At 40.6% G+C, this 15,990-nt stretch overlaps 1 protein-coding gene across 11 annotated transcripts in view; it reads left to right on the top strand.

Annotated features, from left to right (window-relative positions):
* Positions 1 to 15,990, top strand: part of RBMS1 (RNA binding motif single stranded interacting protein 1) — a 198,214-nt gene that overhangs the window by 107,006 nt on the left and 75,218 nt on the right. For 7 of the 11 annotated variants that reach the window (XM_019727271.3, XM_019727267.3, XM_019727270.3 and 4 more), the window contains exon 2: positions 2,641 to 2,816. In XM_019727271.3, the coding sequence (XP_019582830.1) occupies positions 2,641 to 2,816 (176 nt within the window). The remainder of the gene's footprint in view (positions 1 to 2,640; positions 2,817 to 15,990) is intronic. The other 4 variants (XM_074337078.2, XM_019727264.3, XM_074337086.2 and 1 more) reach the window with 1 other exon arrangement.

Below are 15,990 nucleotides of genomic sequence, written 5' to 3'. Positions count from 1 at the left end.
TTCCCTCTTGCAGATACTTTTCTCTGTCTTCAGCAAATTCTGGAAAATAGTTGATATTAGGTTAATATTTGAATCTGAATTTGTTCTGTATAGGATTCACCAGAAGCCTGTCATCCTCCTCGGGGTACACTCAGGAACCCCCTTCTCCCAACTGGGATGGGAGTCCTAGGAGGTTTCTTTCCCCTTAGGACAGACCAGAGGCAAAGCGGGGAGGGACAGCCTATGTATGCTCCCCACCTACTTTCCAGAGTTGGAAAATATTACAGTAATAAATATGGAGGCCTGTCAAAGATATACTAAATCAGCTGTGTAAATTCTGAGATGTAAATCATGGTTCTACTTCTGCTGAAAATAAATACATAAATAAAAACCAACTACCTTCATGTCCAAATATCTCCAAATAAGTCATACCCCCCAAAATGTTTCTTTTAATCAGACAAGTCCACACCCAGCCCTCCACCTTCCGCCCCAGAGAAAAGCAGAGGTTAAGCTGATGCAGACTTGGAATGCCTCTTTGAAATGTGTGATGGTTCGTCTGCTTTGTGTTGTATAATCCCACTGAGAGGTGCATGGACCAGCTCCACAGCTTCATTCAGACTTCTCCGGGTCTTATCCCAGGTGATGACGTTTCATCCCCCAACAGCTGCACTAAACATGACCGACTGGGTTGTACCATGAAGAACAGTGTGGTTTGTGGCAGGGACAGGTTCTTGGACATGAATCAAAGATGATTTAAGAAAAAATTCCGTCTTGCCTAGCTTTGACTACAGCTACGGGCTCTTTGTGTAAATCAGAGGCTTGGGACCGGAAGGCAAATGTGTGTGTTACTTCCCAGCACCTCTGTTAACTGAAGTGAGAAGTAGGGGGTGCCTGGCTAATTTCAGGTAGCAACTAGCAGATGGATTGAGTGACTCTGGACAAGGAACACAGGCCTTTGTGTGGCATGGCTGGCTGGCTGGGGTGCGTGCCACCTGTGGCAGAGCAAGGGCCAGGCTTATCCTTAGTTTTACATCTAGAAAATAGATTCTTCATCCCTCAGAGAAAACCCAGGGATGAGAGGAAAGACTATGAGTTCAGCTGCTTATTAAGGGCATAAATCAAAGACATCTGATAGGTTATGATCACAGGCAGGGTTTTTCTTGGATTAAGCAGTACTCGTGTTCCCAGTTCAAGTTCAGCCTTCATTTAGGCAACGACTGTTGTTAACCCTTCTTGCTACTTTCCTTCTAAAAGAGAATCTTTTGAGGCAAAGTGCTGTTTGGACTCAGTGCGCTTAGCAAGGGCCCTGGGCAGTGAGACGAGTGTGCCCAGTACAGGAGGACATGGCTACATGTCAGCTCAGTGAGGGTCCCAGCGTGTTGGGGTACCGGGGGATTAGGATGGTCATGGCGGAAACTGGATGCAGAGCCAGGTATCTGTCGCGTTGGCTGAGATCACTGACAGGCTAAACAATGTTATACTTATTGCCAAGGGGTGTTCTTTTTGAACTTTGCAAAGTGGAATTTAATTGTGTCTTAGACATGCCTAACTTTCTTGTTTGGGGAAGTCAAAAATCAAGCTGTAAGATTTGAAACTTTTGTTGAATGTCTAGTGACTGTTTAATTTTAATTTTCAAACTATTACTCAATCTAAGTGACATCCTTGGATTAGTATATTTATTATTTAGAAGATGTAAGATGAAAAAAAAACAACACACAAAACTGTCCTGATGTGAAACTGCTGAGCATTTGCTGTGAGGATACTTTGGGGTGTGCTCATTTCCATCTCAAACTGAACCATTTAACTTCCTCAGAAGTCATGTGTGTGGCATAAGAACAGAGAACTCTGGTTGCTTTTGATTGGTTAACAGAGAATTATCTGGCTTGAGTACAAATTCAGATATGCTCCATAGGTCGCTGCTGGCTGAAACTTACACTGAGCCCTCGGTTGCAGGCTTCACAAAAGTTATGTTGGTTGTTGCGAGACCTGGGCAGGTTTCCAGCTACTTCACCATTCTCACAGGGGTTACATTTCACGAGGGTAGCCAGAGCGAAAGGCAGCATGCCTGTAAATCTTACCCAGATGTCTCAGTGAAGCTGTGTGCCTGTCTTAGAACAAGGTGAAGTTTTCCTTATTTGAGCATCTTGATTAAACTCTGACTTTCTTACAGGTGAAGAGTAATCTTTTCTTTTGTTTCCAAGAGTCATCTTAATAAAATTATCAGCAACTTTCAATCAAATGTTCTTCAGAATTTGAAAGCCTTTTCAAAAGTCTGGTGATTTTCAAATTACTGTATATTAAAATGGTATTATCACATAACTTCATGCGAATTAATTTTGAGTCTCAGTAGATATGTTCCTTAAAATGTGTGAATAAATTAATGTTACATCAATTTAGTCATATTTAAAGTGCACAGGGAGAATATAGTCTACTGAGTAAAATGCTATTATTAGTTTCATGTTTGAGGGAGGGCTTTTTTTTGTAGAACGAACAGATCTTTTTTTAAGGTGTCAATTACAATTTATATATATTAAAGTAGCTTAAGAGATTCCTTATTTATATCTTGGTAACTTCATTTTATTTTGGCGATTGAACAGCCTCTGAATGGTGCTAAGTACCTTCTACCTAGCGCTGTTCTAACGCTTGACCTCTGTTTTTCAGCAGTCTCTGGTCCCAGCCCACCCCATGGCCCCTCCCAGCCCCAGCACCACCAGCAGTAATAACAACAGTAGCAGCAGTAGCAACTCAGGATGGGATCAGCTAAGCAAAACGAACCTCTATATCCGAGGACTGCCTCCCAACACCACAGACCAGGACCTGGTGAAGCTGTGTCAACCGTAAGTAGCCGTGGTTCTGGTGGTTTTTAGCTGCTAAATATTTCTTTGATCATATTATAGAGCGGTATAAATTGTGTTGTAAGAGAGGTTCAGTGCAAGACAAATCTGTGAATCCTCATTCTTGACACAGTGACAGTTTCCAAGTTTTAAGTCCTTGGACGCTTATTCAGTCAGCATTAACATCAGCAGAATGGCCGTATAACAAAATAAATTGGAGCGTTTTCTCAGTAGAATGTGACTTTATGGGCAGATGAAAAGTAGAACATGAATTATTTAAAAACTTATGACTGGATGCTTTTGAGCGTGCTTGTTTTGTTTGTGGAAGCACCTCTGGGGGGCCAATCTATCACATTATAAGAGAAACTTTAGTTGTCATTGTCAGAAAGGTAGTTACTGGCAACGCTTATCCTCAATGCATGTGAAACTCTAATTCCAGCCAAGAAATGGTAGCCTGTCTTCATTAGACACCTGTCCTTTTGAGGTCGGTTGTTCACCCTCATCTCTTTGGGAATTCTAATTCCCCAAATTCCTATTTCTAATCACACTGCCGACCTCTCTGAGTCTTGTGAAGAAATGTGCACATGTGTTTGAAATTCCAAAGCAAATTTGCATTATATGCTAATGTTGTTGATGAATAGCATATAAATGTGCTACTTTGCTGCAATTACATTAACTAACTAGCAAGTAAGGAAAGCACTAATTTAAACCAAGGAGCCAGAAGCTCTGTACAGTGCAAGGATTATTGTCTAAAAGCTTCTAATCACTTTGAGCTATAAAAACCTACACCTATAACAGCATCTTTTATTTATCCAAAGACAATAATGGTCCCTTACAGAAGGAATTTTACATAACTGGGGAAAAAGACATCCACTAGAGAATGTTCCCTGAAAAATAGTCCCATTTCTAAACAGCTGATTAATAGCATCTCGTTTCTGTTGTCCTGGGAAAAATAATAGATTTGTTACTTCTTATTTTAAGGCAAACATTTTCAAAACTTACTTGGGCAATATTTCCAAGCTGGAACTAAAAGTAACATCTGGCCTTCCTTCCATAAGGAGGTGGTGATGATCTGGCTTTGTTTAGTTTTTTGGAGACGAGGGTGGGACAGTGGGTGGTGGTTCTTTAGGATCTAGAGAGCTTTCCATATGCAATCACTCTTAGCACCCTCCCTGTGCTTTTTTGTGTGCTATTTTTTTGGTCGTCCCTCTTGGACTTGGTGGCCCTCTGCTTCCAGGGCAGTGAAATAATGTTCTGTGCTAGGGACTATTCTGAAAGCAAGTCCAGCTCTCAGGGTTTGTCTGCCTGGCTAGAGTCAGAGGGAGCCTTGCCAGGCACACCCTGCCCTACTGCAGCTGTTCAAGACCACAAATAGGCCTCTTGCTATCTTGTCTGCTGCTGGCCTTTACTGGCGTCGTCTTCTGCTTCTGCAGCATAATTACAGGTAGATAGAGCGCCATAAAGTCTAAAAAGCTAAAAATATAACTTCGTTGGAAACAGAAGAATGACGCTAACCCTCATATTCTTGAGGTGTAAGAGAAGGGCAAAAGATTTCAAAAGACAAATTGTTCCTCAGCCAGTTTTGAGTCATGTAAGGTGAGTTTTAACATCAATGAGATAGAGTTAAATAACCATGAAATAAGGGAGTAAAGTGATGTCTTATATACAGTAAATAAGTACTTGAAAAATTAAACCACTGATTTTTTTTATTACTGAATCAAATCATATTCCAGTGAAGTAAAAAGACATTTGCTATTTTTCCTAGAAAATTTGTTCCTTTTTTGTTGGTAGTCTCTTTAATGTATACAGATTTTCTTTATGTGTGTAAACATTAATCTCTTTGCTCTTATCACTAGCACTCTCACTTTCTTCTGTCATTTGTAAAACCCCAGGTTTAATATCTAACTCCAATGTTAGTTTTCTAGATATGCATTATACAGAGGCAAGACATATAGTAAGAGAGGACTCTAGGTCAATAGCTACCGAAAATTTCCTTCCATTTAACACGTGGCATCTAATAAATACCAGATTTGACTTGCTGGCAATTTTGTGTCTTAGAATGAAGAGAGAGAGCAAAAAATGGCCTTCCTATTTTGGACTTAATTGTTTCCAATAAAGAATAGCTAGTTGGTGACATGGAAGTGACAAGAACCTTATGGGAAAGTGACTCATCCTAGAGCTTAAAAAACCCAGTGGACATAATTAGAGATTTTAGAAAGGCGAGTATCAGAAACTTCTTAGAAAAGACAGGTGTGAATTCACAGCTCCATAAAAGAAAAAAATGTTGTAGAAATAAAAATTTAACACTGTAATTACAAATTGACCTGATGGGGGTGGATTGCAGAAGGACAACATTCAAAACAAGTAAGTTGGGTCTCTCAGGGGGTTTGGATATTTTAGAGGGTTATCTAACAGAAAGATGGGGAAAGATACCTAAGAATGTATATCATTGTGATCCCATTCCATGCAAACAATGCATGAAGTCTAAAAGCAAGAATGCCATGAAGACTGTGTAAACTGGGGAAGAAAGCAAAAAAATATTTTTAAAAAGCTGTGTTAGGAGTAGAATGTACAGATGATAATAGTATGAAAAGAAATGACAGTGAAAAAGCTGATGTAATGACGGAAGAGATGACAATGGAAAAGCAGCCTCACCCCAAGTCAAAGAGAGATTCATGACACTGGAAAATGGAGATCAACATGGTTTAGTTAAGAGGAGAGGATGGGGACTCCAGTTTTAAGCTATGCAAGGAGGGACCGGACAGGGATGTGACAGTGGTTATGGTGATAAAGTGACGTGTATTGAAAGGAGACAAATCTTCTAGTAGCATTTAATGCAAAAAGCTGACCGGCTCTGGTTAACTTTTAAATTGTGAAACGCCTATGAGAAATCTTTTTGGGACCTCATGACTACTCCCAGCTGCTGTAACTTTACTTCCTATTTCTGAAAAGGTATCTACTGAGAAAAAGTACATCAGTACAGTTCACCAGCAAGTTTAGGAAATGGAATAATCTGGGAAACAGGAAGGTTTAATCTGTTGCTCCCTGACCTTCAGACATTCTTCACTCTCCCCCTTCTATAAAGTCAAGCCAAACATATACTTCGCTTGACTGTGTTACCATTTTATTTCTCTCATTCAAACTTCTCAGGTGAATTTTCTGGTCAAACGCGTTGAGGGGTCTTGTTGCTTTCGTTTTCTTGCTCCTTAACCCTTTGCCTTTTGCACTCACGTTCTCACCTGAAACTGCGTGGGCATCTTCTGTCTCCCTTTTTCGCTCTAGTTTATTTTCATACTTGTCCACTTCTCCTCGACTCGGCTTTTTTGATAGTAGTTTTTTGGCCCATCTCTCTGTAGCCCTATCCTCTCATAAGGTTATTTTCCACTGTTAACACCTCAAATTCAACATAACCTCCTTCCTCTCTACGCTGTCACTTTTCCAGATTCACTCTTGTCAGCTTGAAGCTTCGGAGCAGTCCCTGACTGTTTCCGCTTACCCTGTTAGTCACCAAGTTCTGCAGCTTCCTCTTTGGACTTCCTTCTTCCTTCTCACTGCCTGAAGAATTGGGTGGTTCCTCCTTCCCTCCTGACAGTGTGACGGGCGGGAACCATTTGCTCCTGCTGCCTCGCCTCAGGTGCCTTCCCCTTGCCCTTTCCTGATTCTTCAAGGCCAGTCCAAGCTCACCCTGCCTCCTTCATGCTTGGACCACACTAAACACTCCTTATTTCTGTGCATGTGTCACCACTTCTCAGTCAGCATTTCTTTTCCATACAGTTCCGTTCTCCAAGTGCCTGTTACGTTATTTAGCAGCCTGTCTTTGGCAGTGTGGCATGCGGACGGTATGTCATCTTCGTAGATCTCTCACCTACCCTGTAACATGCACGGCCAGCTTTTGGTGCCCCAGAGTCCTAGGCAAGTACCTGTTTCTCAGTGAAGAGCCTGTAAAATGGGTGAAACATTTCTTGTGTCATGAGGATATGGTTAGGATAAAATCAAGTTATATAAGGAAACAAACTGGTCCGCTTCCTAGAACACAATCACTGAACACATATTCGCCACCTCGATACGTGTGCCTGTGCCTTCGCTCCTCAAAATCCTAACCACTAGAATAAACTTATACAAACTTATATAATTCTACATGTGAAACTAAGGAGCCAAAAAATAAATAAATAAATAACATTCTGATCTTGACAGTTGAGAAAGCCAGGGAAGTCGGTTATGTTAACATAACTGCTGGCCGCCTCCTCCTTGAGGTTTTGGGGCTGGGGCTACTTGCAAAAGGATAGTTTCAGCCTGGTGAGACACCCCCCCACCCCTCCCCGATTTCTTTCTTGTCATAATAACTGTTCCATGTGAAATCTTTCATTGTAGCCAAACTATCTTTTCTGAAAACTTAAAAGATTGTGTACAACGTTTGGTTCCTAGTTCTTCCTAGTGTGCAGGGGAGCAAATGTGTGAGTCTCCATTGGCCGTGGGTAGGTAGCTTAGTGATTACTGTGGTATTGTCATCACATGAAAGGTCTAGATAACCTAGTGTATCAACAGCTTATTCTAAGGAAGAAGAGTGTATTGACATTAAAACAAAATGAGGTCTTTCCACCCCTCTTACTTTATATAGCCTTTCTCTCATTCCCACACCAATCTTGGTCAACCATTTTATTCCCCTTTCATTCAACAGCTCTCTTAAGTTACGTCTAACTGCAGTAAAACATGATTTTAATACAAATGTGAAATTAAATCTAGCTTTATTATAAAATCTAGCAATATTATAGCCTGTTACTAATTAAAAGGAAATATTTTTGAAATATAATGTTTCACTGGTTGTAATCAATACATTTTTCATTTCCTACCCCTTTGTTTTCTGTTCTCTGCAAGTTTTGCTTATCCTTTTGAATGCAATATAACTCTTTAAAAGGTGAAACAGAAAAGCAAGACAGTTTAACAGAGGTAGACATAAACAACCAACTATAATTTAGGACAGAATAAAGTAAATATTATAATTAGTGCAGAGTTCTGTTCTGTGAGAAGTCAGAGGAAGACTTCGTTATTCTTGATAGCAGGTTATTGGGGTAGCTTTCAGTAAGGAGATGACATCTCGACCTTAAAGAACAGGAAGATTTCATGCAGGATGGAGATAATAGTGTCCTCCAGGCCCCAGAGAGAGCCAGAGAGGTGTGAGAGTACTTGGATGTATAAGAAAGCACAAAGAACCCTTCTTGCTGTGGGAGTTGTCATTCAGCAATTGTTAGTTACCAGGGCTCCTGGTGACCAGAGTGGAGAGCGTGGGTGTAGAGGAATGTGAGGCTGGTGGTTGAGGTGCAGGTTGGGGCCATATTGTTAGCACTTCGAATAATAACCTAAGAAGTTTGGTGTTTGTTCTTCAGTTACAGATGAGGAGTTAGCCCTTGTAGTGGAAGAGAAACATAATTCGGTGTTGTTTTTCCCCCCCTCTCACAATGATGATTCTGAGAGAACAGGAAAGTTGTCTTGGAGAAGGAGACTCCTAGGCCAGGGGTGACGTAACCCTGACCCAGGGCAGTGATAGGACAAGGGAGGAGAGAGGACGCTGAGCATGCATGGGGGTGCCTTGGCGATAGAAACGTCTGGACTAGAGCATGATTAAAAATGACTGTAATGTTTTAGCTCTGAATAAAGGGAAAACTTCACTTGCATTAACAGACAGAGAAAGCACAGGAAAAAAATTAGGGCAACTATCAGGAAAATGAACAACTTGAAACAATTATATTCTTTCTCTTTACATCTCCATTTATCTCTGCAACTCTAAAATTTGTACTTGCAGAAAGTTGTTCTTCCTTTACCGTAGAATAAAATGATCATCCCTTTTATTCCAGAATGACAGGCTGCTTTTAAGGTAAAATTTGGAAGTGAAGGCATTCTAGTAAGATGAATGTTAATCAGCTTTTATCCAATTTGTGAAGTTACCATCAATGTTTATTCTGAGTGTAACAATGGACTCGCCAGACCCAGTATTCGGAAATCCCAGGTAAATATGAAATCCTTTGAAATTTATAGAAACTGCATGACATTAGAGAACCTTACAATCAAAACAAAACAATGATGCTGTGATGAAGTAAGAAAAATCATTCCACCCAAAAGAAATCTGGTTCTCACTTTCAAATTGAAGAGAGGATTTAATTCAGGGCCAGGTGACCCAAGGTCTTTCAGGTAGTTCCTAATGATAGTCCAAGAAGCCTTTATGGACCGAGAGTCACTACATTTATTTTAGAAAAGAAGCACACACACAGAAAGACTCCACATGGATTCTACACTGAGTATTCAGGTAGCTCTACAGACATGAAAGATTTCATTGTCTACATTCAGCATCATTCTGAAGTCAGGCTGTGAGTCTTACAGACACAAAGCTCTGGATGTAGGGTTAAATCTGAAGCTGATAAAAGGAGATGATCTCTCTTAAAGGAATAATTTGCCCTTCAAATGTTGTCTTCCAGGCAAGTTGAAGTAGTGTGTTAGTGTGATGGTGGTGGTGGTCGTGGTGGTTGTTTATTTAACTCACATGCACCAGCAATGAAAGACTGACAGATCGTTTTTCCTTTGGTACTGACTGCATCTCTAATCACTGAGATTTGGACATACCCAGCTGGATTGTATTCCAAAGCCATTTGAGTTTTTAGGTCTTTTTAAATTGCATTTTATAAGAGTACCGAAAACTGTATCTAGTGAGTTGTTTTCTCAGGTTCCTTTGAAAGACAGGGAAAGGAAAAGTTATCAGAAATGTCGAGTAATAGAAAAATAGTTCTTCTTTAGTGTGTGCCTTAAAAACAACAACAACAAAAAAGTGTTCTTTATTGACTGGCATACTTTTTTTGAATCCTCCCAAAAAGTGAAATTGAGTTAAAATGATTAGTTTTCCACAGTTAATCATAGGAAATTTTTGTTTCTCTTACTGTTATTTAGCTTCTGGCCCATATACAGATTTTATTTATATTATAAATAATAGGATTTCTTTTAAGTTCCAAATATGTTTGTTCTGAAAAGAAGTTAAGTTTTATCCTCTCATGAGTTCTTTCTTCATTGCACTAGAAGATTCTCAATAAATAAAAGGCTAATAGCAATAGTTTCTGGGACTTGGCTTTTCCTACCTGCTACTGCTAGCATAAGAGGATGACACATTAATAAATAACTCAGTGAGGCTTAGACCAAGGAACTTGGGCATTTTGCTGAAAAGCGTGACCTAAGATGTGAAGTTTTTGGACTTTTAAAAAGGCATGCCAGGGGTGGCCGGATGGCTCAGTTGGTTAGAGCGCGAGCTCTCAACAACAAGGTTGCTGGTTCAATTCCCACATGGGATGGTGGGCTGGGCCCCCTGCAAAAGATTGAAAGTGGCGACTGGACTTGGAGCTGAGCTGTGCCCTCCACAACTAGATTGAAGGGCAATGACTTGGAGCTGATGGGTCCTGGAGAAACACACTGTTCCCCAATATTCCCCAATTAAAAAAAAAAAAAGGCATGCCAATCTACTGAGTCAAAATGTTGAGTGACTAATTGTAATATAACTCTCTCTTCATGGACAGTATTCCAGTAAGGTTCTATATAATAAAAGAGTGTAAAACACGATGCATCTGGGACTGCGCAAAGTGCATCTTCTTGGTGGTCTTTGTTCTAAGAATGGAAGTCAAAGGAGATTTGAGAGTTTAGGAGAAACAGTGTATTTCACAAATCTTCTCCCTGTTCTGCTCTTGGATAAGCCAAGTAGAATCATTTTTTTGTTCACAGTAATTGCTTGATTTCCCTTCTTGGTATGAAAGAATTCCGGCATGTTAAGAAATACTTTATGTACAGTAGATCTTTGACATACCAAGATATAGTCTGAAGACTTGGAAATCCTAGAATTTCACGAAAATAATTTTAGCATCAAAAAAATTCTCCACGATGGGTGGCCGGATGGGTGAGTTGGTTAGAGCGCGAGCTCTCAACAAGGTTGCCGGTTCAATTCCTTCATGGAATGGTGGGCGGTACCCCCTGCAACTAAAGATTGAAAACAGCGACTGGACTGGGAGCTGAGCTGCGCCCTTCACAACTAGATTGAAGGACAACGACTTGGAGCTGATGGGCCCTGGAGAAATACACTGTTCCCCAATATTCCCCAATAAAATTTTAAAAAACTCAGAATCTCCACGAATACCTACTTTCCCATAGGGAACCATCTCTTTCTTAGACCGTTCTTTGTTCTTTCTTCACTTTTATCATTAGAATTACCAGTTGGCTTTTATTAGGGGGTGGGCGATTTTCAAAAATTAACACAATATTTAATTCCTTCTCGAGAGTTACTGATACACAATTAGAGCAATGCCTTCTTGAAACATGGACCCTGGGTGGTGATGGACTGTGCTGCTTTACTGGGTACCTGACTCACTTCCCTCTGCCTAAGAGTGCTCACGATTCAAATCCATACTGCAGTAAAATTTAAAATAATTACAGGTGAGAGACGTTCAGTGTCATCATGAGTAGTTGAAACTGCAGATACTATCGTCAGGTACCTACTGTATGCATGCATTTAATATTTAGGCAGAAAAATCTCAGTCATGTCTGTTTTCTAAGTCATCCTCAGTGTAAAATCTGCACGCAAACATGGATATTTAGAGATTTAGCCAACCCTCCTTATTGTCATTTGACCTTTTTGTTTAGAATTTCCTTTTGTTATCCCTAGGCATGAGGTAGAGCCATCCACCCCTATATTGTCCAAATGCTGCACAAGCTGTTGGCAAGCCGGTTTTAATATTCGCCTTAGGAGAAGTTCACCGCGAACCCAGCACTGAAGATGATCGCCATAACCACAAGAATTTTTTAAAGAACATCCTCTCCTTGTCTGTGAGAGCAGATGGAATTCACTTTATATCCATTCCATGTTCTTTTATATGATCCTCGTATTTCTGTAGCATCAGCTTGGGGGTGTTTAACCCTTATATGAAGGTGAAGGTAGCATCATCAGGAATAAAAGTCTGTAAAATTTTTATTTGGCAGTTGTGCTCAATTTGACTTAGAATGTCCTTGGGTTACTGTGAGTCCTAGAAACTTACAACCTTTCTCTCCATCTTTCCCCATCTTCATTCCATAATAACTGTATGTGCAAAAAATCCTGTATAATGTGTAAACAGCTGAATAATACTAGCAGTTAACCTTTGTCAGATGCTTGCTATGCGCCCGTAACTTGCCAAGTGTTTTATTATTTAATAGTAAGAACAACTTTATGAGAAGTATTATTACCCCTGTTTTAAAGGTGCAGTTGAACGCGGTTTCTTTTTGCTCAGGATAATACAGCTGATGATGGTGGAGCCAGGGCTTGAGCTCAGACAGTCTGACTCCAGAGCCCATCCTCTGAAGCACTGTGCTTCTTCTGCCTCCCCAGATACACTCGGAATGCCTTATCCCCGTCCTCCCCTCAGCACCCGCCGTTTACCAGAGGCTACAAAAGGACTCATTTTGCCAGGGCCCTAAAAGGGATAGTCCGCCTTGATAGGTTGAACAAGATTTTGTTAGAAAAATCAGCTTTCCTTAAGTCCTCTTGAATAGCCAACAGAATAAAAAACTCAAAGGCGGGAGGATAGAGGAGGAACTCGCCTTTCCTGGCGTCTGACAAAGCGATCCCTTTTAATGTCGCTGGTTATATAAAACTCAGCTCCTGCTTAGCTGTCGACTGTGCAGCTCCCCAAGATTACACAGCATAGAGAAGGTATGTAAATTTGTCACTCGCTTGATGCCTGAGGGAGGTTATTGCATATATAAAAAGAAACATTCTTTTCAGGATCACAGTCTAACAAATCCAAACAACATTGCTTTAGGAAGTAATGGGCACAACGTGGCATTATAATTTTACTACAAGTGTAAATCTGATGACAACATAAGACCGAGCCACTGTTGAGGAGAAATTAAACAAGTAGAAATGAGTGGTGAATTCCATTATTTATGAAGCGTCATGCCTTTGATTTTGCTAGACACTGCGCCAGACACATTTTCTGCCCACAAGGGAGGTTCTTGTCTTATATAGAAAATGAACTTCACATATCACGTAGACCAGAATGTGGCATGTCATGTGAGAGATAGCAAGTGCTACAGAGATTACAAAATGGAGAGTGATTGCATGTGATCGGGGGCATCGGGAAAAGCTGGGCATTTGAATGAGTCTTCACGCGGGCAAGCAGCTCAAGCTCAGGTCTAGGTTTAGAATTTCCTGGCTGCCTGCCTTGTCTGGTCTTCACTAGGACCGTATCGTGGGGGCCCAAGGAAGGCTTGTACTTCACTGGGCAGGTAGGTGAACCATACTGTCTCAGGATTTGCCTGTGATGGAATGTGAAAAGGGATGGATACAAGGAAGAAGAGGATTTAAAGATGAGTGTAAGATTTTGAGTCTAGAAAACTGGGAATTTGTACCATTAACAGATGAGGGGAACAGGAGGGAGAGCTTATTTTTATTCTTGCCTGGAAATTCTCACCCACTCTTAGGAAAGTTTTCAAATTGAGTGCTTGTTTGCTTCATGAGTTTGTGTGGTTTTGGTGTGGCTATTAAATGGAAAGAAATAATGAATGTATCAATTCCAGACTGGTGAATCTTCAGTGCGGAAGAGAAATGAGTAATGAAACATGTTTATTCACCAGCTGGAATGTTGTATGTTAGAAACTTTCAGTCGATACAGTCCTTATAGCCAACAATACGATCTATATATTCCTTCAACATGTAATTATTTTCTTAAATTTTTATAGTTCAGTTTTAGGGAGTTAAACTTTTTCAAAAGTGGCTTTTTGTTGAATAAAGTGCTTTGCAAGTCCCTTGATAGGATCATTGGCTCAGACTGGAGACTTTTGAGAAGAGATTTTGTAAGAGAGCCATGGGACTGAGTGGGAGGAGAGGAGGGCGAGTTTCCCTAAATGGGGGATCTAGAATTAGCGAGGAAGTACACTCATCACACAAACAATCCTGACCAAGTTCGTGACTCTGCCATGGGACATGGACTCTTCCTCCTTCCGGCCCTCTGTGCCCTCACTGACCTGCCCATGCCAGGCTTCAACTGGTCTGAATTTCCTATGGGACCAGGAACACTTGTCTTCCTCATTTTCTCTTTATGCCAAAGTATCTTACTGCCCCTGTTAAGTGTCAGATGTCAGTGAGGGAGCCTGTATGAAAAAACAACATTTTTTTGGAGTATCAGCATTTATGTGCATCGTTTTAGATTTCCAGAGTTACAAAGGCCATTTTCTGAAAGCGTAAGGACTGTTTCTTTAAAGATGAAACAAAGAGCCAGTCATCTGTGATCCTTGAAACAAATTAGACTGCTAGTCCTTTTGGACAGGACTATGGATCCTTTCCAAGGGTTTTTCCAAAAGATTTCATCTTCAGCCCCAAATCTAATCCATGAATTATGAAAATGTTATTGTTATTGCCCCTTTAGAGGCATAGCTTTTGCTCCAGTACTTAATCTACTTAAATAGCCCTGTATATAGTCCTTCTTCTTAGCTGTCTAGATAACATTTAGTTTCTTAAATTTTTCCTCCTATCTCTTTATTCATTATCATTTTTGTTCGTTTGTTTGTTTGATACCATGCACCTAGCTGCTGAGAGCCAAACCGATTTACTTTTGACTCAGATTTTTGAGGCAAAGGAACTTCAGCATTTATTTAATTAAAAAGTTTATTTCACTTTTTTCATCTCCACTCTGAAGCACAGAACTTGACATCTCTTTCAGTCACGTGGCTGTTAAGGAGGCGTGCTCACTGGAATTAAAATATGGGTGCCCAGGCCCTTCAATAGAGTCTGAGTCAGGAGATGCAGAGAGAGATGCATGGAGAGAGGCAATGTAACAGGCCGTTGTACTAACGAGCACACAGGCTCTGGAGCCTTCCACCTGGCTCTGCCACTTGCTTGGGCAAATTTCTCAACCTCTCTGTGCCTCAGTTTCTTTACCTGTAAAATCAGGATAAAATAGTACCTACCACAAGAGTTCTTGTGAGGGCTGAGTTAGTATGTGTAGTGCTCAGAACATTTCCGGGCACATATTAATGTTACTGCCATCATCATGAATTTTTTAAAGCTTCCAGGAGGTTCTGACGTTCAATCCCAGTGAAGAGCTTCTGATTGAGTCCCCTCGTGTTATAATTGAGAAAGCTGAGGCTCAGAGAAGGTTAAATGACCTTTTTAGAGACAAAATTAGGAGGTGGCAGGCCTGGGAGTAGATCCCACTGACTCCTGAAACACCCACCTATCTTGATTTGCCTCTTTACTTTCATGAGTGATTGTAAACTCTGCCCTCAATTCTGCCCTTAATCATGAGTATGAAATATCTGCACTTCAGTTTCTTGCCAAAGAACTGTGTCCTCTCCACTGCCAGCTCTTGTCAAAGCTATTGGAAGAAATCAGATTTATGAAGAATTGCCTGAAGGATTTGCCATGCCTTTGTTCATCACAGAGCTTCCCAACCTTGTCACAGGCACACAGAGAAGAGGATAATGTTGTGTTAGATTATATTGGGATTAGATTCGATTAGATCAGATTGGTCAGGCTGGTCAGTGCTGGAAGTGACAGCCCCCCCCGCCCCCCAGCCTCCAGGGGTTGATGGGATTAATATCCCACATTTATAACAGGATGACCGTGGGGGGCGGGGGGGGGGCTTGAGAAGTGTTTTAGTAGAAAAGCCCTTAGTCAAATGAAATGTTAAAAAGAACTACATATACAAATATTTCCAAGTAGTACTTTTAAATATATATTTTATACATACAAATTTATAGCATTTATGAAATTCATCAGGGACCGTAGTGAGGCATTTTGATGAACTCAGACATTTGAGATTGGGACTTGTGGATGATAGCTGCCGAGCGCTGTTAACATATCTAGATTATTTTAATTGGACAGTATTAGGAAAAATACTTATTTACATCCATAAGTAGTTGCAAAGGTAACAGTTTTTTTTTAATACCTCTTTTTATCTTCTTAGTATCTTCTTGAATTATTCTGATCCAGAAGCCAGAAAGAATCAGGAATTTTTTGTTTTGACATTGAATCCCAAATAATACAGCTGTGAATCCCAAATAATACAGCTGTTCGCATGCCTTGTGAGAGTTGTAAAATGCAGACCAGGAGCGAGCACCTAAAACTTACAGTCAGCACTAGTCTTAATGATGTCACCTGATCGTGACTCAACGTCGT

This window comes from Rhinolophus sinicus, chromosome 17 (genome assembly GCF_057876585.1).
Source record: "Rhinolophus sinicus isolate RSI-liver-muscle chromosome 17, RSI-T2T, whole genome shotgun sequence".
Lineage (NCBI taxonomy): Eukaryota > Metazoa > Chordata > Mammalia > Chiroptera > Rhinolophidae > Rhinolophus > Rhinolophus sinicus.
This window is presented reverse-complemented; position numbering and strand designations above follow the sequence as displayed.